The sequence below is a fragment of the Camelus ferus genome, chromosome 11, assembly GCF_009834535.1.
Source record: "Camelus ferus isolate YT-003-E chromosome 11, BCGSAC_Cfer_1.0, whole genome shotgun sequence".
In the NCBI taxonomy this organism is placed as follows: domain Eukaryota; kingdom Metazoa; phylum Chordata; class Mammalia; order Artiodactyla; family Camelidae; genus Camelus; species Camelus ferus.
Window position 1 is genome coordinate 9057336 of NC_045706.1, and position 26032 is coordinate 9083367.

At 46.8% G+C, this 26032-nt stretch overlaps 1 protein-coding gene across 1 annotated transcript in view; it reads right to left on the reverse strand.

Annotated features, from left to right (window-relative positions):
* Nucleotides 1-26032, reverse strand: part of TACC2 (transforming acidic coiled-coil containing protein 2) — a 196482-nt gene that overhangs the window by 130407 nt on the left and 40043 nt on the right. The window contains 9 exon segments of the mRNA XM_032490739.1: nucleotides 279-1558; nucleotides 1560-1656; nucleotides 1701-1777; nucleotides 1779-1865; nucleotides 1867-2913; nucleotides 2915-3226; nucleotides 3228-3584; nucleotides 3586-3815; nucleotides 3850-5579. Coding sequence (XP_032346630.1) covers nucleotides 279-1558; nucleotides 1560-1656; nucleotides 1701-1777; nucleotides 1779-1865; nucleotides 1867-2913; nucleotides 2915-3226; nucleotides 3228-3584; nucleotides 3586-3815; nucleotides 3850-5579 — 5217 coding nt within the window.

Sequence of the window (26032 nt, forward strand, 5' to 3'; positions counted from 1 at the left end):
TTTCAAACAGTTTCAGTTAGATGAACCAAAGAACACAGGAAAGGAGTAAGGCATGTCACACAGACTGGCTCCCACGCCTCCAGCCCATTTCTCACATTTTTCAGAATCTCAGCACATCCAGAGATTGTTAAGCAGGTAAATTTAGACACTTAGATATGGAAAATTTAGCTTCTTAAAAACTACCCATCTATTTGATTGGCTTTTTAAAATCCACCCGATTTAAAATCACGTTTGAGGCTGACCCCATATTCTGGTGGGAGTTTATTTTTTGTAAGTACCTCTCAGTGTTGAGCACTTCTGGAACCAGGCTTTGCATCTTTGGGTCCCCAGCTTCGTCAGGTTCTGGAGGTGAGGAGACACCCAATTTCTTGTCCCCAGAGGGAGCAGGGAGCTCAGGCTCGGGCTGCTCTTCGGCCTGCAGGTGCCCGGCCGGGCTGTCCCTGCTCAGGACGGCTGCAGCATCCATCCTCAGATCCCCTTCAGGGCAGCCTGCGTCCCCAAGGCTTCCTGGTAGCACCGAGGCACAGGCGGCACTGGAGAACATTCTCGTAGTACCTGTTTCAGGCAGGTCATCAGACGCACGTGCCCTGGTCTCAGCTATGCTCAAAGTGACGTCACCCTCTGCATCCCTAGCAGCTCCTGCTACCGAGCCGGGCTCCGGGCGAGTGTCTGCCACTTCCCCAGCTGGTGGCTCCGGGGCGCTCTGGTTGCCCAGGGCATTTTGTGTTTCTGAGATCCCAGTCGCACCTCCATGCCTTCTCTCACCTCTAAGTGTGTCTGGGGTGCAAGGCTCACTGATGGCCCCGGTCCCAGTAGGAACGTCCCCGGGGACAGAAGATGCTCCCAGGGCAGAGGTGGACACTGGCATGGGAGAAAAGCCCCAGGCACCATCTTCTCTGGGTTGGCTATCGCTGCTGGATGTGTCTTGGTGCTGTTTTCCAGAAGGAATTCTGTCGTCCTGAACTGAGTGCCCTTCTCCAGGGCTCTGGGGAGCCACCTGCAAGTCAGCAACAGGAATCTCTGGAGAAGTCGCCTGTGAAGGCAGACCGGAAGCTGATTCCTGCCGGCAGCTTCCCTGCTGTGCAGGGGCCTGGCCTCCAGCCCCGGGCCTGCCTTCCCCAGCCCCCTCCGATGTCTCACTTTCCGTCAGCCTCTGTGGGACCCCACTCGTTTCCATCCCCACACTGGCACCTGGCAGGTTTTGCTCTGCGGCCAGCTTTTCTGGAGCTGGATCCTGGGGAATCAGACAGGAAATCTCGGCCTCTACGGCCAACTCTTGCTTCTTGTCGTTTGAGTCTACCCAGAGTCCAGCAGGAGGGCTGGGAAGAGGGGCGACGGCCACTCCTTGAATCCCATCTGGAAGCTTCCCTGGGCTGGGCATGGCAAGGTCCTTGCCCGTCACACTCCTCCCAGCTCCTGCCTTTTCTCCCAGTGTGCTCTGGAGCCGATCGGCGGTCAGTGCTCCCAGGACAGACTTCTCAAAGATCCTGGTGATGTGCTCCCTGAAGTCAGGGAACCCAGTGACCATGCTGGGCTGCTTAGAGCTTGCATCTACATCAACTGCTGCTCCCCTACCTCGGGTCCTTGGAAGGGTCTACCATCTTCTCCCTGTTACTCTCTGCCTCCCTCGCTACATCACCTGCCGTGCTCCCCTCCCTGGTGGGACAGTGCAGGAATTTCACTGGGCTTGGCACTTGCACCAGGAGCTCTTGACGCTCTCTCCTCCTGCTGTGGTCTGCTTACCCTTGGCCAGAAGTGGCATCTTGTCCACTGTAGGGCACAGAGTCCACAGGTTCCTCAAAGGTCCCAGCTTTGGGGCTTCCGCTGGGGTCTTGTGCTGCAGAGATTTCCCCATCTGCGGCTCCCAGGTTGTGAAAGGGAGGCGAGGGAACCCTCAGGCACCGTCATGGAGGAGGCGTTTTCCAAGACAAGCAGGGGCTCCCGTACGGGACAGGGGCTCTCACTGGGAGCTGTGGGGCCTTGAGATGAAGCAGCTTTCACCCCACTGTCTTCTGTACCTGTGCTGGCAGCGCCATCAATATGCAGGTAAGGAGTGTCAGGAGCAGCCTCTTCTGGTGGCCTGGATGGCAGGAGCCTCTTTGGGTCGGGGACAGCCTGGGCTGCAGGAATATCCACGACAACCCTGGGAATCCCACCCAGCTCTCTGGCTGGCAGCAAGGCATCCTGGCAGCTGAGCAAGGGCTGCTCAGCTTGGCAGGGCTCACCCAGGGCACAGGTAGAAGCTTCTTCCCCAGAGGAGGGGCACTGCTCTGTCTGGAAGAAGCCACTGCTTAGAACAGCTTCTTCTGACTCCTCCGGAGCCCGCTGCATCCCCAGGTCTCCTCCATCAGTGTTCCCACCAGTCTCGGCAGCCTCACCTTCTGCACCTTGATCCTCAGCTGATAGGACACTTGAAGGAAGCTTTTGGGTTTCTGCATCCAAGGCAGTGGGGCGCTCCATTTCCTTCTGTGGGGCCAACCCTGATTGCTGTCTGCCTTCCTGGGTTTCATCACATGTGTCTCTCTCAGGGGCATCCTGGCTGGGAGTGACAGTGGGGCCAGCAGGTGCTGGAGCTGCATCCAGGGGAACTACTGAGTGAGGCCAACAAGGTGGGGCCATCACTGTGTCCCCACTTGCCTTCTCTGTCCTGCCCGAGCCCTGGGGCGGGGGCTGAGCGTCAGCTGCTTCAGCATCTTCAGCCCTGAGACGCGCTTCTTCCTGCGGGCTGCCGGCTTTCAGCCCATCAACCAGCTCCTGCTGGGACTTGTTTGGCCCCTGCGCAGTGTAGCAACTTTCCTTTCTGCTCAGGCTACCTTCAAGAGCAGGGTCTTGTAAGGTGTCTGCTGCACGAAGTGAGACACTAGAGGGCTGGCTGCCGCTGCGATCTCCCTTTTGCCCATCCTCCCCCAATGCATGGCAACTCCGGGCTCATTGGTGCTGACAACTCTGACTGCTCTGTCGTAGGACTCTCCTGAACTGTGTCCCCAGGAGTTGAACTTGGAGCATCAGACAGACTGCCTTCGGAGAGCTCACTTTGAAGTTCTGATCCAGAAGCCTGCTCCTTTCCTCCTTGAACAGGCAGGGGCACATCCTCCGGAGGTTCCACAGGTATGTGGGTTGGGGTGGAATCTGCACTCAGGTTCTTAAAATCAGCACCACTTGGATAAGTCTCTTTCTCATTCTCACATCGTTGGGACTGCTCCGGGAGCATATCAAAGATGGATGCCTTCTGGGTCCATTTGGGATGGCTGGGGACAGTTCTCAGAATACAGCGAGGACCTCTCTGACTCAGCTTCTCGCATCCCGCTGTCCCCCGGGCAGGACAGGTTTCCCTGCTGATCTTGCTGCAGGCTGAGTGTCGTGAGCCCACAGTCCACTGCCAAGTTCCCCTCTTTAGGGGGAGGCGGCCCATCAGCGTGGACTTCCTGTGCAGCTGCATCACGCCCCAGCCCACAGGGCTGGGGGGATGTCAGCAAGCTCTCCCCATCACAGCTGCCGGGCCTCTGCTCAGATGGGTGGCTCCTCGCCTTTAATTCAGATGTGCTCTCCGCCTCCTGGGCTTTGGGGATGACCTCGGCAGCAGGAAGTTGACAGGAAACCCAGTTTGTCAGATTCTAAAGCAGGAAGAGAGTCCATTATCCCCAACTCCACCACGTCCTGAAGGGTGTCAGGACATTCAGTCTGCAGTCCTGGCCCCTCCCAGACAGCTCTCTCGGGAAGAATGTGTTCACCGGCTCCATCCGGTCCAGAGGGCGGGACAGGGTCCTGCTCACAGATCTGGTGCAGTGAGTCAGACTCAGGGACCACTCCGGCTTCTCCCATCATCCCACAGGCCTCCGAGCTCCAAGCCTGCCTCCTCTGAAGGAGCGCCGGGCCTGTCCCCATGCCCGGGGATGTCCTTTCTGAGTGGCTGTGCAGCGGCCGTGCTGGGGAGGCCTCTCCTCTCCACATCGCTAGTTAGCTGGGAAACCTGGTCCCTTCGCACCTCTGGGTCAGGCTTGCAGCCGCAGGCCTCGGGTTGCTCTTCCCGAAGGTTCCCAGGACCCGCAGCGTCAGGTGGCTCCGGGGCTTCTTCCTGTCCTCTAGGGTCGGCGCCAGGTAGTCTGCTTTCTTCCTTAAGCACAGCTGGGCTTCCAGGGGCCTTGACTTCATCCTTCGGCCCCAGCGACTTGCTGACACTTTCATCTGATGCACTGGTGGGGGGAGGGGGCAGAATCCCTTGCTGGACTTCGTTGTTCTGCTCCCTATTCAAGATCTCCCCCCTCTCCTCCTGGGGTGAAGGGGCTGGAACCTCTCTGGGGCCCTTTTCTGGACCCTCTCCCTCTCCTCCAAGATCTGATGCGAGCTTCTCCTGAACTGCCAACCCGGCTTCTGCCAGCTCTTTAGCTGGATCTGTAAGACCAGGCATCTCAGCCCCAGAAACCAAGTCCTTGTTCAACCAGCTGGGTTGTCCTGCAGCAACAGAGGCCGGAGCAGCTGGCTGTGAAGTGAGGCTTGAAGCTGGACCCGTGTCCTCGGTCACTGCGTGTGGGAAAGGCTCAGTGCCCGCAAGCAAAGCCCCCTCGGGTTGCTCGTCTGCTGCTGCACAGACATCTTGACTAGGCTCGGCTCCTGGCCTCCCTGTCTGCCGGTGACCCTCAGCATCTCGGGCACCCAGCGTCTCCTCCCAGGTGCCCTTGGCCCCCGGCGTCAGGGCAGGACTCGGCGAATCCCAGGGCAGCTCTGTGGGTGGCGGATGAGCTCCCATTTGTTGCTGGCAGTTTTCCTGGGAAGCAGCCTTCGCTTCGGCTTCTTGGGCAGCCTCTGAATTGCTCCTACTGGGAGGGCAGGCCCCAAGGGAATCCGGATCATCGGTGAAATCCTGAGGCAGCACTGCCACTTGACATTTGGGGGCTGGATCTTGTGGGGTCGGGGTCTCGGGTTTTGGGGGAGGCTCTTCCAGGCCAGCTGAGCTCTCTTGTCCTGGCTGGGCTGCAGCAGGCACCTTAGGGGCCACTTGTCCAGAAGGCGCTCCCTGCCCAGGCTCTGGCGGGGGGAAGCCAACTACAGCCTCTTTCCCTTGGGACTCGAACCCACCAGGCTGGCCATCCTCTCCACACAGCTGTCCCTTCATCGGCTCTCTGGGAGCTGCTGGTGAAATTTCTGGCAACTGGTCAATGAGACTGGAGGAAGACACTTTCTGCCTCTCTTCTTCCTTCAGGTCTCTCTCTCTTCCGGTGTTGGGGACGGTTGCAACCACACTGCGCTGAGTAGAGCTGTCCCCCTTGGGGACAAAGGCTGCTGGAGCATCTCCCTGGGCACCTGGGGAAGGTTCCTTCCAGGGGGGTTGAACAAGGGGCCAGTCTTCAGGTGCTGCTGCTGGACTTGCCAAGCGGCCTTCTGGGGGGCCCTCAGCAAAGGGCATGGAGGCTGAGGGACACTCCTGCTCCCAGGGCTTCAGGGGACTGGGCAGTGGAGAAACTTGTGGGCCCCTGGCTTCTTGTGGGTGTCTCCTTGGCTCAGTCACCTCTGGGGACACGATGCAGGGATCCACGCTGGCAGCACCCTCAGAAGCGGAGCAGGAACCTCTGTGCCCGAAGCTGCCAACAATGAAAAAATTTAGTGTGTTACCTGTTCCTGCAGGTGCCAAGGACAGACCACAGCACAGGCAGAATCACTCCAACCCTCTCCCCACTGAAGTCCGCACCACACGGCATCCTCATGCAGTTTACTCCTCTCCATGAAGGGAACCCCCCAGACCCACCACCCCACAACCATTCCTCATGCCCTCACTTTTTCCAAAAATCACTGCAGAGACTCTCCAACTTTCAGTCTGAGGCTTTCTATGCTGGTCAGTGGTGTGAATGGGGAAATATGGAAACAAATTAATGATTTTCTAAAATGTGGGAAACTTAGAACATTTTTAATAACTGTAAACCATAATAGAGGATTTGGACAAGTTCTGTGTAGTTTACAAACAGGTCTCAAACACTCCTGGGGACCCTCAGAGGTTCAGGGAAAAAGCAAAACTGGGCAAAGCTGTGCTTTGAAATAAAGAGCTATTCTTGATAAAAGGTTAACTTGATTCTTTACAATCCAGTGGATGGTACTTGGAAGCATAACCCAAAATCAATTCAATTTAGCTGTGGAATTTCTGCATATGATCTATATGTAAAACTCCTCAGAGCTGAATTACCTTCATACCCACATCTGTCCTACCTTGAACTTACTTTGCCGTACAATGTGTAGAGAAAAACTACGAACATGAAGGAAACCTGGGGGAACATGGCTCAGAAACAAGGACTGGCTATAGATAATCAACTCTCCAGTTATTGTAAAATAGCTCACCACATTCCGTATTTGGACTGTGTTTCTCAAGTCTATATAGTTTTAATTAAGTGCATTTTTAAAATTTAAAAATAATTCATGGCCAATACAAAATATTGAAAATGTAGAAAATATATCTCCCACATGCTCATTGCTTAAAGTGTTCTAGTGAATTTCCTTTTGTTCTACACAACTTTTTAGGGGGTGCAATTTTTGTTGTTTTTATGCAGCTGTGATTCTATATATTTGTTACGATTGTGTACCTTTTACTATCAAGAAACATTGCCCAAGGCAAAGTTAACAGAAGTATGGTTTTTCTAAGGTTTTTACCGTGTTGTTTAAAATTGTTATTGGGAGGAAATTTTATGGAATCTTCTTGTAACTGTTACACACATATATTTACATATTAATAGACCCACAGTGGGTTTTTTTTTCTTTTTTATGATTTTTTTAATTGAAGTATAGTCAGTTCAATGTGTCATTTTCTAGTATACAGCATAATGTCCCAGCCATGCATATATATGCATATATTCATTTTCAGATTCTTTTTAGTTAAAGATTATTATAAGATATTGAATATAGTTCCCTGTGCTATACAGAAGAAAAATTTTTAATCTATTTTTATATATAGTAGTTATCATTTGCAAATCTCAAACTCCCAAATTTATCCCTTCCTACCCCCTCCCCCTTGGTAACCATAAGAATGTTTCTGCAAGTCTGTTTCTGTTCTGTAGATGAGTTTATTAGTGTCCTCTTTTTTTTTTTAGACTCCACATATGAGTGATATCATATGGTATTTTTCTTTCTCTTTCTGGCTTACTTCACATAGAATGATGATATTTCATTCTTTTTTTTTATCACTGAGTAGTATTCCATTATAGAAATATACCACAGCTTCTTTATCCAGTCATCTATCGATGGACATTAAGGTTGCTTCCATGTCTTGGCTATTGTATATAGTGCTGCTATGAACATTGGGGTGCATAAGTCCTTTTGAATTAGAGTTCCCTCCAGATATATGCCCAGGAGTGGGATTGCTGGATCACATGGTAAGTTTATTTTTAGCCTTTTGAGGAATCTCCATACTGTTTTCCATAATGGCTGTACCAAACTACATTCCCACCAGCAGCAGGAGGGTTCCCGTTTTTCCACACCCTCTCCAGCATGGGTCGTTTGGACCCACAGTGTTCTGAATGTGACCAGAGGAAAGAGTCTACTCTACATGTCACTACCAAAATTCTAGCTCTCCATGCAGGGCAATGCGTATACATTCATTTATGAGAGATGCATATATGAAGTACACATACTGTTGTATATGAAGTATTGAGTGTTGAAGTACATTTCTGTTAAAATTTAGAAATATGTGTTACGGACTGAGTTGTGTCTCCCTAAAAATCCGTATGTTGAAGTCCTAATCAATGACTGTATTTGGATACAGGGCCTCTAACAAGGTAATTAAGTGAGGTCATAAGAGTGGGGTCCTAACCCAACAGGACTGATGTCTTTATAAGAAGAGGAGGAGTAAATAACAAGTTTCTTCTGTACAGCACAGAGAACTCTATGCAACATCTTGTAGTAACCTATAGTGAAAAAGAATATGAAAACGAATATACGTATGTACATGTACGACTGAAACATTATGCTCTACACCAGAAATCAACACATTGTAAACGGACTATACTTCAATTTAAAAACAAATTTTTAATAAATTAATTTTTTAAAAAAATAAAAGGAGGAGACACCAGGAGCCGCTCACACAGGCAAAAAGGCCACGGGTGAACACAGCAAGAAGACGCCACCTGCCAGCCAAGAAGAAAGGCCTCCCCAGAACCAGCCCTGCCAGCGCTCTCACCTAGGAATTTCCGCCTCTGGAACTGTGAAAAAATAAATTTCTCGTCTTGAAGCCGCCCGCTCTGCAGTCTGCTATGGCCGTGTGAGCAGCCTAACACAATAGCTATCCTGGGCATTTATTGAACTATCCTTTCAACATTTTTAAGGTTTCAAATTTTCCAAAATGAAAAGTCAGGAAAATAATGATGGATGAAATTCACTGGACATCCATGCGTCACCTGGGGTATCTCATTTAACTCTGCCAGTCGCCCTGCAAGACGGGTATTCTCACTGCCGTGTTGCAGATGAGAACCCTGAGAACAGAGGGTAAGCTTGAATCTGATGGGCCATGGTCTTCTTATTCACTCTCTGCTGCCTCCAAAATAAAAACCTCCAAGGAGGGAGGCTGAATGTTTGTGTCCTCAAAATTCAGATGTTGAAATCCAACCCCCCAAGGTGATGGTATTAGGAGATAAGGTCTCAGGAAGATGATTAGGTCATAAGGGTGGAGCCCCCATGAAGGGATTAGTGCCCTTATAAAAGAGACCCCAGAGAGCTCCCTTGCCCCTTCTGCTGTGTGAGAACCCAAGAGAAGACGTCCATCTGTGAACTAGGAAGTGAGCCCTCACCAGACATGGTATCTGCTGGCACCTCGATGTTAGCTCTCCAGCCTCCAGAACTGCAAGAAATAAATGTCCGGTCTATGGTATTGTTATAGTAGCAGCCTAAAGGGACCGACACAGAGAGCGAGAGGCTCTTCACCTGGCTCCAGTGCAGCCTCTCGCCAAGGCCCTCACCTATGAAATGTACACGACATCATATGACATCCTTGAAGGAGGTGTGTACACGTCACTGCACCAGTCACCCTGATTTAACGTCTGTTCCTACACATACGACACTGAAAATATTTCCAGTGGACCCAAGACAGAGAGCTGGCTACTGTCTCAACCAGATTAGCATTTTCAGACCAAAAGCCAAGCTGACAAGGGCAAAAAAGAGAAAACTCAGAGAGTAAGTTATGTGAAACCCTCCAATCCTCAAATGGTCACAGGGACAGACCTGCCCACGGAGAGCCCTGACCCCGTACTGACTGACACGTGTGAAACCTCTTGGGCTGGCCTCTGCAGAGCAGGATTTCTGGAACTCAGTGGAATGTCCCAGAACCAGCAACTCTGCCCTCCTGATTCTGGCCATTTTCCTTTTAATAAGCACTTCACACTTAACTGTGTCTCACTCATTAACTAAGAGTCAAACCGTTTGGCAGCTAATGAGATTAGTGGTGAGTAATTCAGAAATGAAGTGCCCCTACTTGCATCTGCTTGTTCAGGAGGTGCAGAACACAGCCCTCTCTGTGCTGTAATAAAACAAACAAAGCCACTTAGTGGTCCTGCCTCTGACAGCAGCTGCCGGCTCAGGACAGGTGTGTGGCCTCCCTTTAGGCTGCCTGAAGTCATGACCGACTGGGGACAAGGTGATACAGTCACTCAATCTGGGCATCTTGAAGACCTGTGGGTCTGAGAGCAACTAGGAACACATTTCCCACTCAGTGTGAGGCACAAGATTCCTTCAAAATAAGGACCCAGCCTTGGTTTATTTCACACACACTGAGCACCAGCAATCTTCATGATTGCCCATCAGAAGCAATTTTTTTTAAAACCAGATTAAAGTTACTCACCAGGAGCAGGTTTGCCCAAGGGCGGGAAAAATTCTGAGAACTGATCTGTGAGGGCTCTGCATTAACTGAAGCTTACATAATGTCCTTTTGTGCTTCAAGATTGAATCAGAATGTGTGGGATGGCGGTTCAGCTCAGAATCCAAAGGCAGCTCTTGTGGGCTGGGCAGCAGCGGTGTTCTAAGTGGAAGGCTTTCAGCCCGCAGGGCGCCCTGCCTTTGAGTTGAGGTGGGGAGGGCCCAGGGACTGCAGCCTCCTTGGTGCAGACCAGACGCCCCAGCACAACATAGAGAGAAGCAGGGGGTGCGGGGACAAGAAGAGGGGTGATGTGCTGCAGCAAAGGCCTGAGCAGACAACAGGGGTGCAGAAAAGACCCTCTCCACCACCCTAGCTGGAGACAGTCACATCTGGATGGGCTCCTAAATGCGCAGTTCTGAAGACACACTCGAGGTGACTAGGAATGCTCAAAAAGAGGAAGGAGGCTGGTGGAGGGAAAAACAAGTTTGGCCCCTGCACTACCAGGCTTTCAGGGAACCAGCAAAACCATTGAACAAAATCGTCAAGAGGGAGAGTTGCCATGTACTGAGCACTTACTAAGGCCAAGTACTTTCAGTTATGATTACGTTTCATCCCCTCAGTAGCCAGGCAGAGTGGATGCCCGCCCAGCACTGCACATATGAAGACACATTTATAGAGAGGTTCAAGACCAGACTCGAGTCCCTGGTGCAAAAGCAAGATCAAGCCCTTTCCGGCCCCAGGGCTCTGCCGCTGCCTGCTTCCCTCTACTTGCTGGCCTCACCTCTCCTGGACCATCGGAGCCTCTTCTCCCATTCACTCCAGCCCCTGCATCCTGCATTCTGTTCTTCAGGCTGCAGCCAGAGCAACGGCTTGGAAATGAAAGCCTGATCCTGTCACCCTCACAGGAAGCTTCTTCGGTGACCCGAGTCTGCAGCCCGCTGTGGCCCCAGCCTACCCTTCCTGCTTCGTCCCACAGAGACCTCATTGTCCCTGCATCTGCCTGGAGCTGAGAGCCCTCCTGCTTCTCCCTGCAGATCTCAGCCCCAATCTCTATGTCCTAGGGAAGCCTCCCTGGCCTGGCCTCTGGAATCAGGTCTCCTTCCACAGGCCCACTTAGTGAGGGCACTAGTCACAGCTGCCACGGACATGCACTGATGACCGTCTCCCCCACTGGAGTATAATGGAGGCTGGGTCTCGCCTCTTTTCAATATTGTTTCCCCAGTGCTTGGCGTATAGCAAACATCGAATATATGAACGTATGAGTGGATGGGTGGTTGGACGGATAGTTGGGTGGATGGATGGATGGACAAATACAATTGAACCCAAATCAAGGATTCTAAATATGCAGAAAGGCTCCCAAATCATGGTGGTTTGACCTAAGGATAAGGAAAGTTCTTTTCTTCCATACAATCACCGCATTCTAGTAATCTATTAGGCCAAACCTTTCATTTTACAGATGAGGAAACCAGGACCCAGAAAAGGCAAAGTACTTTTGTTTAAATGCCTCGGTCAAAGAAATGAGGTTAAGGCAGCATCACTCCACCACATGTCCCTTGGTGCACCGGGGGGTCTGATGAGTTAAGGGGTGCACTGCAAGTGACTTGTTACTAATTATAAAGGACAGAAGCCTGCGAATGATTTGTAATTTTCATAAGTTAGTCTAATTCAAAGGATGAACAATGTCCCCACATGAAATCATCACACTCATGCATTTTGCATTCACAGGCCATGTTGTGCATGTGAGGTTTCTTGAGAAGAAGTAAGGCTGAGACCCTGACCAAAGAAAGTAAACAAGGCTCCAGAATGTTTTCAGTTCTTCCCAACATGAAATCAGAATAAATTTGGCGAATTTGGGGACCGTGTAGATCTTCACAATGACACAGCTGCATTTCCTGTAACCACCTAGCGCATGCAGTGTCTTTATTCCTGCCTTGCTTTGTGTTTTTCTCCCTGTGTATCTTAAGTCTGATAACTAAGATGCTCCAAAGTTGTGAACAATCATCCTTCTCAGATGTATTCTTCTCCCTAGAATAGGCCCAGTTCTCAGCTTTTCTTTTTTTTTTTCCTTTTCCTTCTCAAGCTAGGAAGACGGCCTAAGAAGACAATCTCCTGGAGAACTTAGTGATTGGACAAACTATGATAGGTCATTCTGGGTCAATTATTAATGACTGTCTAACAAGAGTTGCATGAGATAAGCCCTCTGTTTTTACATTTCTGTCAGAGGCTTTTAAATACTGAACTCAGTGCTTCTCATGATTGTTACGTGTGCAATAGAGAAGCTCCCCCCTTTAGATACTGTAAGAAGCACTAGATGAAGCACACGTGGTTAAACTAGGGTTCTTTTCTGCAGAAAGAGCACAGGCACCTGAATTCCAAAGAAGATTCAAAAAACTGTCCTCTAACCAATTTTTTCAGCAACCCTCACGTGGGGTTGACCCAATTGTGTGGTTCTCAATCTCAGCACTGGATTCGGAGTGTGACACGCAGGCCTTCCCGGTAGCTGGAAGGGACTCTGTGTCTCCTCCTTCCGTCTGCCTGTCACTGTACTTCAAATGCATGCAGATACTGTCTCAAGAAAACAGGAATTCATTTAAATGCATTTCTGGCATAATAATTACTTCCAATCATTTGTACATTTCTTAATGATCAAGTGTCAAAGGTAAAACTACAATCCCATTACAAGAGAGATCTACTTTTATTCACAATCAAGAAAGATTTTTAAAACTCTAATAAGCACAAATCAAGGAATTGGGTAGAATGCTTAACTGAGAATATGAAGATTTTCTTAATTTTAAGTTAAACCCCACCAGTCATCCGTGGAAAAATGCAAATGACGATTTTGTCCATGTCCTTGGATTATGAGAGTGTTATTTTATTTTGACACCACAAGGGTATTTTGGACAACAGATAGAGGTATATATGTTTTTGTTATATTTCTTCTTTTCTAAATTTATTATTATTATTTTATTATTTTTTTAACGGAGGTACTGGGGATTGGACCCAGGACCTTGTGCATGCTAAGCACACACTCTACCACTGAGCTGTACCCTCCCCTCCCTTTATGTTCCTTCTTGATAAGACTTCTAACACGTAGTAAAATAATTTTCCTCCCTTAGTCAATGAAGTACAAAACAGGGAACATAATGGAATTGTCCCTTGATGATGGAGAAGTCTTTCAGCCATTCGGACCACTCTCTGAACAAGAAGATGTTACCCGTGTCACCTACGAGAGATTTGAGTTCCAAAATGTGACTAAGGGTTTCTTGTTAGGTTAAGTCCCAGCCACAAGCCATTTTGTTGAAGTCTGTCTCTCTCTAATCCCATTCGTCTACATGGGGGTGTGTGTGTGTGTGTGTGTGTGTGTGTGTGGTGAGTCAACATTCGTAGGGGCCAAGTCGGTTCAATGTCAAAGACATAAAGACCATTCTAGTCTCCTTCTCAGCTCGAACACAGCTGTAGTGACGCATTTGGGAAGATTTAGTGCTGTCAGAGTTGGCATTTGAGGCTGTAAAAAGACACAAGAGACGGCAAGTGTCTGTGGTACAAGCTGCTCTCCAAGAGAAAAGAGAAATAACTCTTGGCCCTGGGATCCTCTCTCTTATAATTCTTTTTCTCTAGAAGGGCCTCCTCATCTCTCCCAAAATAAATGCCAAGTGTTTTGCTGCATTTCCACCTAAAATTAGAGAAACTTGATACGGTGGCTTTTAGATGTTTTCAGAGAGCCTGGGTTGGAAAGTGTCATATAAAGAATTGTTAACTACAACAGGGGGTTGGACTGATGGGGGATCCGCTTCTGCAGGAGACGTGGGAAAAAAGAACAGAGATCCCTGGAGATGGAAGGCAATAGGGTAAGCCCTGCTACCGCCCCAGCTTAGGACCTTAAGTGGCCCAGGGTGGGGGAACCCAGCTGGAGCCATGTGGTCTCCCTGACTTAAGGGGATGGGGCTGGGTGTCTGGGGTGACCAAGGCAGCTAGAGTTCCCAAGGCAGAGTACCAAGAAGTGAAAGCTGAACAAAGAGAGGACTCTGGAGATGTGCAAAATACTGATCAGCATGGATATGTGTGGAAACCACCTGAGACTAGGTACAGACCACCTGAAAGATTTATAGGCAAGAATCTTTAAAGCTAATACAGGGCTGGGAATAATTCCCATTCCTACCAGCCAGAGTGGAAAACCTCATAATTCATGGGACATTTGTTAGAGTGCTAAGAAAGTCTTGCCTCAGAAGCGGAGAAAATTAACCCTAGATTAAATCCTGCTTTGGTCCCACCTAACAAAGCTTAAAAGTAAAGCCCAAAAGGATCAAGCTGTTCCAAATAACTGCATCTCAGAGCAAAGTTGAAGAATATTTATAGGAATACAAAAATATCCAGAATCCAAAAGCATAAAGTCTACAGTGTCTGACATGCAAAGCAGCAGTAAAACAGACCCAGACTGAAAAGAAAACTCAATGAAAGCCAACCCAGAACTTGTGCAGATAATAAAATTAGTACACAAGGACTTTCCAAAAAGTAATGTAAATTCCATGCGTTCAGGAGGAAACACAGAGGAAAGACTGAGCATGATAAGTACAGACATGGAAGTTATAAAAAAGACCCAAATCAGACTTCTAGAGATGAAAGCTGCAATGCCTGAAATGAAAAACACATCGGGAGGGATTAATAACAGGTTAGTCATTACAGAGAAAAAGATTAGTAAACTCGAAGACATATCAAATAGAAACTGCCTGAAATGAAACAGAGAAAAGGACTGAAAAAGAAGAAGAAGAAAAAGAAAAGAAAAGAACAGCTCATCATTGAGCTGTAGGACAACTTCAAGCAGCTGAATGTATGTGCAGTTGGAGCCCCTAAAGGAAGCAGAGAAATTTAAAAAGCTATCTGAAGAAATAATGGCTGCAAAATTTCCAAATATGATGCAAACTGTAAGCCCATAGACCTGAGAATTTAACTAATTTCAAGCACAAGAAACAAGAAGTTTACGCCAAGGCATATCATAACCTAATTGCTTAAAACCAGTGAAAAAGTAAAACAAGATTAAAATCAGCCAGAGGGGAGAAAAGATAGAAGAACAAACTTAAGGAAGATATCAGATTTTTGGTTGGAAACAATGCAAGCTACAGCACAGTGGGGCAGTATCTTGAAGGCAATAAGAAAAAAAAAAAAAAAAAAAACTGCTTACCTAGAACTCTTTGCACAGTGAAAGTATCTTTCTAAAACATCGATGAACTAAAGATTTTTTTCAGACTTACAAAAGCCATAAGAATTCAACAGATCAGTTTTCAAGAAATATTGAAGGCAGTCCCTCAAACTTTGCTTAAAAGGCACAAATAGGTTAAAAGTAAGAGAATGAGGGGGAGAAAGATATACCATGAAAATACTAACGAAAAGAAATCTGTTGTGTGTACATTTTATTAAAGTTGATTTTAGAGCAATAAGTACTACGAGGCATAAAGAAGATCATCATAATGACACAAAGAGTTCAGCTCCTCAAGAGGACATAAGCATTCTGCAAGTTTGTCTATCTAATAACGGGGCTTCAAAATACATAAAGCAAAAACTGATCAAAGGAGAAATGGACAGATCCACAATTATAACCGAATAGTTTCATACTCTTCTCAATAATTGATTGAACCAGTAGAAAAAAATCAGTACAAATACTGAAGACTGGAGCAACAGTATCAACCTACTTGATCTAATTGATGTTTATTAAACACTGTTCCACAGGGGCAGAATTATATTCTTTTCAAGTGCAAATGAAACATCTACAAGGCAGACCATATCCTACACAATAAAAAAACTCCACAAATTTTAAAAGATTTAAATTATTCAAAGTATATTATCTGGCTACAATGAAATTAAATTCAAAATCAATAACAGAAAGATATCTGAAAAATCTCCAACTATTTGGAAATTAAATAATATACTTTTAAATAGCCTATGAGTCGAAGAAGAAAGTAAATGGATAATTAGAAAGTGTTTGAACCAAATGAAAATGAAAATACAAATATCAAAATGTCAGATGCAGTTAAAGTAGCGTTTAGAGTGACTTCAATGCACTAAAACATCTATATTAAAAAAGAAGGACTCAAATAAAGGACCTCAATTTCTACCTTAAATAACTATAAAAACATTGGTTGCACAACAGTGTCTTACACTTAACACTACTGAGCTGTACTTAGAATTGGTTAAGATGGTAAATTGTATGCTATGCCTTTTTTTAACCACAATAAAAAATGACTTTAAAAAATCAAGTAGCAGTATGTAAAAGAAACTGGATGCCAAAGTATATAGACTGTAAAACCCATTTTTTACGAATTTCAAGAACTGGCAAAACTGATCAATGGTTGTAGAAGTCAGAATAGCTGTTATGCTTGGGAAGAGGTATTGACTGGGAAGGCACATGAGAGAATGTTCCGGGGTGACAGAGGTAACCTAGATCTAGACCTGGGTGTGATTACACGGAAGTGTAAACATACATCAAGTGCTCAGATTTATACACTTATAGTATGTATTTTATACCAATAAAAAAGGTAATAGAAAAAAAAAAAAAGAAAGTATGGAGTCAGTAAAAAAGATGAGCGGCTGCCAGGGGAGGGAGGGAGGGATGAACAGAAGGAATGCAGGAGATTTTTAAGGCAGTGAAACTATTCTGCACGATATTGTAATGGTGGATACATGACATTAAGCATTTGTCAAATCCATGGAAAGTATAATACAAAGAGTAAACCTTAATATAAAGTATAGATTTTAGTTAATAATGTGTCAACATTGGTGCATTAATTGTAACAAATGTATCACACTAATGCAAAATGTTAGTAAGAGAAAGAACTAGGTACAGAGGAGGGAGGGGCGTGTGGGAACTCTGTACTACTCAGTTTTCCCCTAAAACTGCTCTAAAAATGGTTTCTTAATAAATAAATAAATAAATAAATAAATAAATAAATAAATAAATAATGGTTTCTTAATGATTTAAATATGTTACATTTATATTAATATATTTACATGATATGCATATCGATGTTGTTTAAATATATTTTTATATTTATATATGTATATATACACACAGCTATCACAATCAATCAAGAAAGTACTAAAAAAAAGAAGAAAGCCCTAGGGAAACACACTAATATTTTAAGCACAGGTGCCTGTAAAATGTGGGACTGTTGGTGATTTTTTTTCCCCCTCCACTTTCAACTTTTCTCTACTTTCCAAGTACTGTCTCAGAATGGAAAAATACTCCTCTCATCCACTTCTTAAAGGCTCCGTGGAAACTGGATGAACAGACAGACACACACCTAATTCGACACATGACCTTCTTTTTCAGCCAGTGTCAAAAGTCGGGGAGCGCACTCCTTTTGTCCCTCCCTCCCTCCCTCCCTCCTCCTGGCTGTGTTTTTTTCCTGCCAGAGGTACAGGAGTCAGAAGCGGGCCAGGCGGTGGAGGCTGCACTGGGCTCTGCCTGACACAGCCTGCCTGGGCAGGAGCTTGTGAGCAGACCCGGGACTTTGCAAAGCTTTGTCTGCAAGGACCAGACTGCTACTGCTTAGGAAATGTGGGGCTTGGTCACGAAGGGCTGGCCTGGCCACTGATCATAAGACAGATCACAGCTTTTTGATGTTTCTTTTCTCTGAGTCTGAGAATTGACCTTCTTTTTAGGGAAATTACATCTTAAAAACAGACTGGGGTTTGCTTTCTAATTATGGAAATCACACAGCACAAATGCTTTCAGGCACCTGTAAGAACTCAGCATAACGGCTCTGGGCCTGGGCTTTGGGAGGCATCAAACCAAGTTGGATTCTAGTCCCCACCATGCCCCGTTCTGTCTGTGTGACCTGGGGCAGGTTCCTTAACGTCTCTGAGCCCCTCAGGTCACCTGCATTCATGCACACAGAGCTGCTAGGTGAGGTATGTGTTTAGGCTCCGAGTCCAATGCCCAACGGGCAGCGGACTTAGTCCACAAATGACAGTGGGGAGTGAGGTGTAAGAAGCATCCTTGAAGCCCAGGATTGCATTTTTTTTTCCCAAACCATTTTGCTTCCCTTCCCTGAGCTGCTGCTACCCAAACACCAAGGACTTTTTGTTCTCAGTTTGTAGTTTTGAAAGATCCAAAATGTTGACCTTAATGAATATGCTACATCTCCTGTTTTCTGTATTTAAAGAAGTTCTGACATTTCCTATTTAAGAGGCTAGTAAGTCTAGTCCTCCCTAAACTCTGTTTCCTACAAATCTAATTCCAGCGGTTCCTTCTGCCTGGAACCATCTTCTTTCCCCACAAAGCCCTATGTCTCAGTTTTGAAGCCCCACCTGCCAAGCCCCACCCCTCCACCAAGGATGCTCCTTCTGTTCCCAGCAAGTCTGGCCCCTCTCCTGACCCTGTGCTCCCACAGAGACTGCCTATAGCATTAGGCTTCTTCTAGAATGATTTGTTTACACATCTTTCTCTACAACTGGACCAGCATGTCCAGTTAATCTTTGTACCTCCGGCCTCAAGCCCAGAGCTTGGCCTGTGGTGGGCTGTGGGTCCATGTTTGTTAAATGGAGAGTGAACTCTATCCCCACTCTGGAAAAAAAAAAGGATGAGGTTTGTTCAAGTGTTTAAGGTGTTGGGTGTTAAGATTCTGCACAATTCCAGTGTAGGGTGTTTTTTCCCCACACCAACAAGCAATTCTTGGACACTAGGTGAATGTCTTACAACTCAACTTAATTCTGACACCATCTACCTGGAGGTAGCATCGGATTTCACAGGTTAAGAGCTCAGTCCCACCAGACTGTCCCCTGCTTTAGATCCCAATTATAACTGCAGATTGTTCCCTGTGCTTCTGACCAACTGGCTATAAATCAGAGGTTCCTACAACCCCTTCTTCTGGCTTAATTAATCTGCTAGAGGGGCTCATGGAGCTCAGAAAAACATGTTACCTACTAGGTCATTAGTTTATTGTAAAAGGATATAACTCAGGAACAGTCAGATGGAAGGGATGCTCGGGGAAAGGTGTAGGGAGAGGGCGAGGAGCTTCCATGCCCTTCCTGAACTTACCACTCTTCAAAACCACATGTACACCAACCCAGAAGCTCTCTGAACCCCATCCTTTGGGGATTTTATGAAGGCTTCATTACATAGGCATGATTGATTAAAATCACTGGCTGCTGGTGATCAATTCAACCTCCAGCCCCTCTCCCCTCCCCAGAGGTCACCCAGGCGGGACTGACAGTTCCATCTGTCTAATCGTAGGGTTAGTTCTCCTGGCAACCAGCCCTCATTTTTAGGCAAGTTCCAAAAGTCCCTTCATTAGCATAACAAAAGACACCTTGATTGCTCTCATCACTTAGGAAATTTCAAGGGATTGAGGAGCTCTGTGCCAGGACTGGGAAGAAGACCAAATATATGTTTCTTATTATAAATCACATTATCACAGGTATATAGCAGGAAACGAGCTATCCCTGAGGTACAAAGGAGAACCCTGCTTCTCTCTCTAAGATCATGGGCCATCCTAAATTTCCCCGAATTTGAGACCAGGTTCGTGATGTCAGCCTGTTGTCTGGCTGGATTCACCTGGTACCAGCAGGATTTCTTCCTGGACGCTGGATCTGTGGCCACGGAACTCAGCAAATTGACCTAACCAAGCCAGCTGTTCCTATCTCAGCAAATGGTCCCATTTACCCAACTGCTCAAGCCCAAACTTCAGGAATCTTCCTTAATTCTTCTCTCCCTCCTTCTGTTAGAGCAGGCAGATAGATAGGAGCAGAGAAAGGGGGACACAGACCAAATGGCAGGAATTGGGCAGAAAGGAGGGGCACAGGCCAAATGCAGGAAACCACACATCATGTAAGTAACAGGGATCCTTGGGCAGAGGAAGAAAAGCAGGAACCTTGGGGCTGATAAGGGATCATGATTTTTGGGGTGACAGGTGGCCTGGAGAAGAACAAAGAAAGGTGAGAAAAGGCAGGAATTTCTAGTGTCCGAATGTAACCTTTTGCTTATTATGCCCTCATTTCAATAAAATTAGCCTTGCAGATCAGAAGTACCCATGATGCACCGACGCCATGACACTTCCAACCCAGACTAAATAAGGACAAAAGTCCCTCCTCCCTTTGGGAAGGTGGAGCTGGGATGATAATCAGGGAACACGACCCCAAACCCTTCCCTCCCGGATGAATATTCTGCCCATTCATTTTCACACCCTATGTAGCTAACTTGCCAAAGAAACTCAGGGCAGCTGCTCACCTGAGCCTGCCCACTCTTTCCCTGAGAGTGTACTATCCATCCTTTAATAAATCCTCACTTCACCTTTTTTAACCACTACGTCTTGTCTCTGAATTCTTTCTGGGATGGGACAAGAATGTGAAACACCGGTTGTATCTATCGGCAACACTTCTAAATCCAATCCTGCAGCAAGTTCTGGCATCTCTATCTCTAAAATATCCCAAATATTCAAAGCTGCATATGTTCCTCTATCTTCACTGTTATCACCTTAGTCTATGCATAATCAGTGGACCAGTATCATCCCCAGAGGGGTGAAAACTGGCTTTTGGGAGACCAAAAAAAAAAAAAAATCCTAGGTATTAATTATAATGGTTTGTGACCCTCCAAACACCACAATACATAGACATATAAAACATACCTATCTTCCCCAGGTCAAGGCACCCCTACAACTTTTGGGTCCTGCAAAGGCCTCTCCATAAAGCAACCAGAGAGGTCCTACTGAAAAATGTCACCTAAATCTGGATGCCTTACCACGGCCTTCAAGGCCCTGCCTGGCTGACCCGGCCCCTGCCCACCTCTTGCTCCCTAATCAGTCTCCTGTTTCGCTAACACATCAAATTCATTCCCACCTCAGATCCTTTGCACTGCCTGGCCCTCTACCTGGATCTTCCCAAGCCCGCCTCCTTTTTATCATTCCAGATTTAGTTCAACTAGCACTCCCTTCCTTGACCGTCTAATCCAGTGATTCTCAAACCTTAGGGCACATCGGAATCACCCGGAGGGCTTGCTAAACAGATCCCTGGGGCTCACCCCAGAGTCTGCGGAAAGGCCCAAGACTTAGCATTTCTATCAAGTCCCCACTCTGGTGCTGAGCCTGCAGATCTGGGAACATCACTTTGGGAACCATCAATCTAATCCAAACTAGCCACACCCTTCTCTGCCACTGTTCATGACCACCCTCCTCCTGGTGTCTCTCAGAGCCCTGAGGCTACCTGCAAGTGTCTGTTTTCCTTTTGTTTTCTTGTTCCATGTCTGACTGCCTCTCTACAACCTATTCACCCACTGGAGCAGAAACCCCAGAGCTCCTAGGGTTATTGGCTGTGTCCCCAGCACCTAGCACAGCGGCAAATCCAGAAAGGATTCCCAGGAGATAGTCATGGAAAGAAAAACTTAGAGGAGAGGAACTTAGAGGAGAGGGGGACAGGAGTTTAATGTATGCTAATTATCCCTGACTTCTGAGACTTAATTATACACTTCATAGAAGAGCAAACAAAAGTTAGCTATGGTTATCGGCTTGAGGGTAATCCCTAGTCAGTGTTTCCCAAACTTTATCAAAAGAGTCACATGGCCTTCTTGCTAAAAATAGATTTCTGGGTCTCACCCCAAATCTACTGGATCATACTCTTCGAGGGAGGGGTCAGGAAATGAGGTGGGGTTTTTTTGTGGTTTTCTTTTAATTAAGTACTGTCAGTTACAATGTGTCAATTTCTGGTGCACAGCACAATGTCCCAGTCATGCATATACATACATATATTCATCTTCATATTCTTTTTCATTAAAGGTTATTACAAGATACTGAATATAGTTCCCTGTGCTGTACAGAAGAAACTTGTTCGGTTTTTTTTAAATTTATTCTTATATTTCCTGGCTAACATTTGCAAATCTCAAACTCCCAGATTTTTCCCTTCCCACCCCCTTCCCCTGGTAACCATAAGATTGTTTACTATGTCTGTGAGTCTGTTTCTGTTTTGTAGACGAGTTTATAGTGTCTTTTTTTTTTTTTTTTTTTAGATTCCACAGATGAGTGGTACCATATGGTATTTTTCTTTCTCTATCTGTAACTTCACTTAGATGACGATCTCTAGGTCCATCCATGTTGCTACAAATGACATTATTTTATTCCTTTTTTATGGTTGAGTAGTATTCCATTGTATAAACATATCATAACTTCTTTATCCAGTCATCTGTTGATGGACATTTAGGTTGCTTCCATGTCTTGGCTACTGTATATAGTGCTGCTATGAACATTGGGGTGTATGTATCTTTAGGAAATGAGGTATTTTAACTCACAATAAGGTGGACCAGGCAGTCTACCATTACTCACAAATGTCATCACTGGAAAGAGTCACCCAGGCTGTTTATTAAAAACACAGATTCCTTGGTTCCACATCTAGCCATTCTGATTCAGAAGAACTAGAATGGGGCCTATGAATTTATATATTTAATGAACACTTAATGATCTGGGAAGTCTGGAAAACACTGCCCCATATAATTCCATTTACTGTCCTTCACCCCAACTCTGACATGTTTGATATCCTTAAATATAGTTTTAGAGTAAAAAAAAAAAAGGCACTTGAGTGAGACTACCTGAGGTTATCTTGTGTAAATAATAGAAACCACTATGACATCATAGGATTTGGGGCTATAACGTGCCATCATCACCCCATTAAACTGTTCCTCCTCCTCCCCAGGCCAGGGGCCAGCTTACTTAATGGCCAGACCAGCAGGTTCCCAGCAGGCTTGGTGGTCTTTCCTCCAATGTGTCTAAAATCGATCACAGTTTCCCTAGAGCATCTCTCACTTTGGACATCCCAGTTTCGATCTTTCTTTTGGGTTCTCGGTCTAGAACCTTAGCATCTTTTTAGACTCCATCTCCCCTGCCTGCACCCAGGTCATCACCAGGTTCTATGGGCTTGAAACCGAGGAGGACCCTCTGGGGCCTTCCCGGGTACAAGCCCCTCCGTTGTCCCCCTGCTTCTTGTTTGACCTTCCCTGAGTTCCAAAGAGCAGACGCAAGCAGTTAATTATTACAACAATAGAGTCACAGGACTCCTAATTCCTCCTGAAGGGACAGAGATAACAGTCTGACACATCTTTGAGTTGTTCTGCAAAAACTAACCTTCCCCCAACCTGGTGGAAGATGCTGACCCCAAGCACGTAGACTCCAGACTGGTTGGAACCAGAAGGTTGATGATAGAGATTCCTGAAACATCACCCTGTTACCTCATCACCAACCAACCAGAAAAATATTAATGAGCTGATCATGCATCCTGCAACCCTCACCCTTAATATTGCCTTTAACAACTATTCCCTGAAAGCCATCAGGGAGTTCAGGTCTTTTGAGCACTAGCTGCCCATTCTCCTTGCCTGGTGCCCTGCAACAAACACTGTATGTTCCTTCACCACAACCAGTGTCAGCAGATTGGCTTTGCTGCAGGTCAGGCAGGTGAACCTGAGTTTGTTTCAGTAACAGGTTCTACCTTGGGCTGGTTTCCTAGCCTCCATCCTTCTACTACAATTCATTCCTGACTGCCCTTCCAGCCTCCTGCTCCAGTGCACTAATCCAGGCCCTGACTTCCTCAGAACTCTTTCCTTGCATGCATAAGCCCTTGTTTAAATGCAAACAAACCAACCACAAAGTACTTCCCCAGCTTCCTGTTACCTACAGGATAAAATCTCACCCCTCCCCTGACCTCCAAGGTCTCCTCAGTCTGGCCGAACTTCTCCAACCTTGTTTTTAGTGAACACCCACCCCTAGGCCTGGGCTGACTTCTTGCTCTGCCACAGAGAGGTTCAACTCAGGAATTCTGCCCCTACCTGGAATGGCCTCTATAGCCATTCCCCTACCCCTGCCAGGAGACTTTCCTGCCCAGCCCAGCCCAGCCCTTAGAGAAGGCTCCTTCTCTGGACCCCAACAGCGCTAAGCCGGGGCACTCACACAGCACTCTCCCATAATGCAGTGCTTCTCAAGTATCACGTAGGAACTTGTTAGAAATGCTCGCTCTCAGGCCCCACCCCAACGGAATCAGAATTTTGGTTGGGGGGTAGGGCTCAGCAACCTGTGCTTAACCAGGTTTGCAGGTGATCCTGATTTGGGCTTAAGTTTGAGAGCCAGTGGATAGCAGTTAAAACTCTAGGCTATTGAGTTTCTACTCCTTCTCACAAGGTGCCAGACACTCACCCAGGAATCACTTAGGGTCACTCCTGGAGGAAGGTTAATCACCTCTGAATTATTGCCTGTGGCCCTCCTTGGGAGAATGAGCAAGTGTGATGCTGAAGCACAGGAAATGGCCACTATCCAAGATCTTTTTTTACCTACAAAAACAGTCATTTCCTCTGGTGCAACCTAATGGTTTCATTACCTGGGGAAGGTTATATGATAAGACCCATTATGTTTCAAGAGTTTAAAGGGAAAGGGCTGTTGATACCCAAGGAGGGAAAGGCTCCAGGAGACTGTGGACAGTGGAGCTGGAACCAGTCCTCACGCAAGTTTCCAGGGCAGCTGTGCTCGAGGGTGGACATTGCTGAGCAGTAAGAGGCACGTCCTAGGGTGAAGCTTGTCCAAGGTGGGCGGGATCATCCTCCCTCCGGAGCCCAGGAGCTTGCACAGGGCAGAGCACCTAAGAGGCGCCACCCAGCCTCTGTGGGTTTGGCCAATGCAGGGCTAAGTTACAACAGCGACACCGTGTGGCAACTGGAAGGCAAGGCAATTGAACTGAGGGGACTCCTCATTGGATGATGAACTTAGCCCTTTGGGGATGTATAAACCTTGTTCTTGTGTATTCAAAGCAAGGAAGAGCCTTCAGGGGGGAGAATGGACTTTCTACCACTAGGGCATAGGGGGCATAGTCTGCAAGCCTTGGTTTCCTCATCTGGAGAGTAGAGACTACACGGGTGCAGAGAGAAAATCCTTGGCACGTCTGCCTTTTCTCCCTATGTTTTTCCCTTGCCTCCACTTGCAGCAGAAACCTTTCTGTGCTTTCTCTCTGGAGTTTCTCTAAGTTGGAAACAGAAACACTTTGCGGTCAATGGTTCTTTCCATCTTTTGTAAAAATCTATAGTATGTGCTTTGAAGAGAAAATGCTGGCTATCTGGTAAGCCAAAAGGAGAAGGCAAATGCATTTCAGGACGTGGAGGAGAGAGCAGGGAAAGGTCACAGGAAGCAGAGAGCGTCCGGACTCCCTCCCTGCCTCCTGACAGTGTCCTCAGGCTCACAGGGGAAGCGAGCAGAGTGCAGAAGGTGATGACCACAGGCTCCCAGCCTCACCAAAGATCCCCACGTGCCAAGTGTGTAGTGAAAGCAGCACAGTCATAGGACTCCAGGGACAGTGTGGCCTGGACCAGTGGACCTCTCAGTGGTGATGGGGTTGGGAGTAGACAGATGATGGCCTCAATACACCAGGTCAGGAGAGGAGTTCCCAAGGATGGCTGGCATGAGCATCCCCACCAGCCTGGCAGAGTAAGGGCTCAGAATCGGAAATTAATTGACTTAAAGAAAATTAAGTTTTACCCTCTATGCATAGAGCATTTGGCAGTGATTGGAGCCCATCTGCGAAATGAATGTCAAATACTATTGCTGTCATTATTGTGGATGCCAGGGGTGGCTTGCCCTACTGAGAGAGCACACAGGGGAGCCCTGCTCACTCTCTTTTCCTGTAAATATCCTGACTCCCCGATCACCTCTTGCTAGTTTCTGAGTTAGTCCATGGCCCTGCACAATAGATGTGGTTATGTTTATAGGGAAGAATCGTGTTTTTAATTGTGAACAGGGAGTTGCCTCTTTGGGCCTGCTCTCAGAACACATCTCTCATGCTCAATTTGCATGCCGATGAGAGACAATTCTTCTTCAAGGGAAAAATAATCGACTAAAGCTGAGGAACAAGCCCTTTGAGCTGCGTGACTCTTCAGCCCAGCTGTGACAGAGGCCCCGAATAATTTGCGAACCTCCCAAGGGATCCTAGAACCTCATGAAGATGGGGACAGAAGAGCTGGAGCTTGGGTCTCAGCCAGCAGTGACCTCCCTTGTGAAAAGACGAATCCATCCATTAGTTTTATGATCACCCGGAGTCAATTTAGACCATCATCTGGTCTAGTTAGAGCCAAATATTAAACCCTTTTTCCTGTTACTCTGACAAAAAAAAAGTTCATAAAGGTGGAACAGCCAAGGAGGGTCTGCAAGGCAAAGGAAGCCCCCCTTTTGCAAAGAAGAGATCAAAGGTGTCATT